We start from the raw sequence: 2,266 nt of genomic DNA on the forward strand, positions 1-2,266 counted from the left end.
CCCTTTCTTTGCATCCCAAGTTGCTGTCCTTCTCCACGTGAGTTTGCACTCTGTGGGAAAGCATCTTTCAGCAAATCTCTTGAAAGCTTTCTGGCTGGCAAAGCACCTGAGGCTTTGCAGGTCTGAGAAGGTCTAGACTTCGCCATTGCATTTAAATGCCAGTTCAATCTTGCATAGAAACTTGGGATCAAAACCATTTTCTCCCAAAACGTGGAAGATGCGAGCCCACTGCCCGCCAACTTCCAGCGTGGTGGAGGAGAAGTCGGCCGCCAGTGTCAAGGGGGTGCCCTCAGCCCCGAGCCGGCCTTCTTCTTCTGCAGCCAGCTCTTCCTTCCTCGGGTCCGCGAGGATTCTTCCTGCCCGCATTTCCTCCGTGGCTCTTGCTCGCAAAGGTCTCCCAGGCCTCACGACCTCTCTGTCCCTCGTTCCTGGGCGAGGCTGTGCCGGTGCTCCGGGTGGAGGGCGCGCCTTCCCTTGGCCCCCACTGCCCGAGCGATATGTGTGCGCGCTCCTCCTCCGCGCCCCTGGTTTTCTTCCAGAGCTCAATCTTTTGGCATCCTCGCCTGCACTGGCGTCCTCCGTCTTCTCTACCAGCGGCATTGAATCTTTTACTTTTTGTCTCTCCTTTCTGAACCAGGAGCTCTCTAAGTTTTTCACTGCGGGTGTTGTGATTTTTGCTTCCATAAGTTTTCTTGCAAAAGCCTTCACCGCCTCTTCAAACTCTAGCTCATTCCTGTCACGTCAGGTGGCATCCTCAGAGGCTCCTGCCCTCTTGGTGGAAGCTTTTCCTCCCCTTCTGTGGCCTTCTTCCTCCTTTCCCTTTGCTGGTCTTGCCAGCTTGGGTTGAACCCTGGGCATCATGGCTGTGCTGTCAAAGCTGGTTTTCTCTTTTGGAATAGTAGATCTGTGTATGTCCCCTGGGTAGACGTGTTAATTCAAATATTTTTTAAAATGTCACCTGTCCCCGCTGGCCAGAACTGCTCTGCATGGGACGTCGCTGGGAGAAGGAGCCAGGGCCCTGGGACCTGATCTTACTGAGAAGTTTTTTCACGTCAAAAGAAATTACCAAAAAAGTGAAAAGGCAACCCACAAATTTGGAAAAAATCATGACAAACAAGTACTCAGACAAAGGTCTGCTCTCTAGAATTTATAAAGAACTAAAAAAACACTAGGGCCCCAAAATTTAAAGACCCAATCCAGAAATGGGCATCCAAGATGAACACACGCTTCTCAGAGGATGAAATTAAAGAAGCAAATAAATATGTGAAAAAATGCTCCACATCACTAGCCATCTGTGAAATGCAAATTAAAACAACACTGAGATATCATTTCTCCCCAGCAAGAATGGCTATCATAAAGAAATCACCCAACAACAAATGTTGGAGAGGCTCTGGGGAAAAAGGAACCCTTTCCACTGCTGGTGGGAATGTATACTGGTGCAACCGTTATGGAAATCAGTGTGGAGACTCCTTAGAAAAGTTGGACTGGAAATCCCATTTAAACAAGCTATTCCTCTACTAGGAATTTTCCTGGAGGATCTGAAAACATCATATCATAGGGATATATGTGTGCCTATGTTTATAGCAGCACAATTTGTGATAGTCAAATCTTGGAGACAACCAAGATGCACATCACCTGAGGAATGGTTGAAAAAGATGTGATATTTTTACACAATGGAGTATTACTCAGCTGTAAAGAACGATAACCTTGAGGCCTTTATATTGAAGTAGATGCCACTTGAACATATACTCCTAAGTGAAATAAACCAGACACACATGTGTAAATATCATATAGTTTCCCTAGTATAAGAACTCAAAAGAAGAACACAAATAGAAAATTATAATACAGGTCAAAGGAAAGCAGGATCTCAAGGACTAACTAATCAAAAGAGGGAAAGGAGAAGAGCTAGGAAACATGAATAAGTCAAGTCATACAGTTATATGTAGAAGATGGGCAAGGCAATGATCCTGAGAATCTCCAGAAGATTTTTGAGTCCAGCAGTTAATTGGAAAGATTCTCACCCTGACTATCTATATATACTGATACCTGTGAACTAAGCTACTGCACTGCAGATGGTATTTTGTAATAGTAGTCATGCTTGGAGTGCCTGTCATTCTGGTCTTCTGAATAAGGCCTGTTTGTCATGACATGCCAGTTGCTGCTATGTTGTCTCTCAGGTTGATGGTTGTTCAAAAAGAAGGGGGTGGTGAATGAAAGCAAGAGACAGGAAAAATATTGTGGGACTGTCCTGCTTCAAGGTTGTATA

The 2,266-nt window shown here is 45.5% G+C and overlaps 1 protein-coding gene across 1 annotated transcript in view; it reads right to left on the reverse strand.

Annotated features, from left to right (window-relative positions):
• Syne1 (spectrin repeat containing nuclear envelope protein 1) overlaps positions 1-2,266 on the reverse strand; it is a 564,055-nt gene that overhangs the window by 432,273 nt on the left and 129,516 nt on the right. Inside the window, 1 exon segment of the mRNA XM_023706255.1 lies at positions 139-702. Coding sequence (XP_023562023.1) covers positions 139-702 — 564 coding nt within the window.

The sequence above is a fragment of the Octodon degus genome, unplaced genomic scaffold (genome assembly GCF_000260255.1).
Source record: "Octodon degus isolate 3935 unplaced genomic scaffold, OctDeg1.0 scaffold00246, whole genome shotgun sequence".
NCBI lineage: Eukaryota > Metazoa > Chordata > Mammalia > Rodentia > Octodontidae > Octodon > Octodon degus.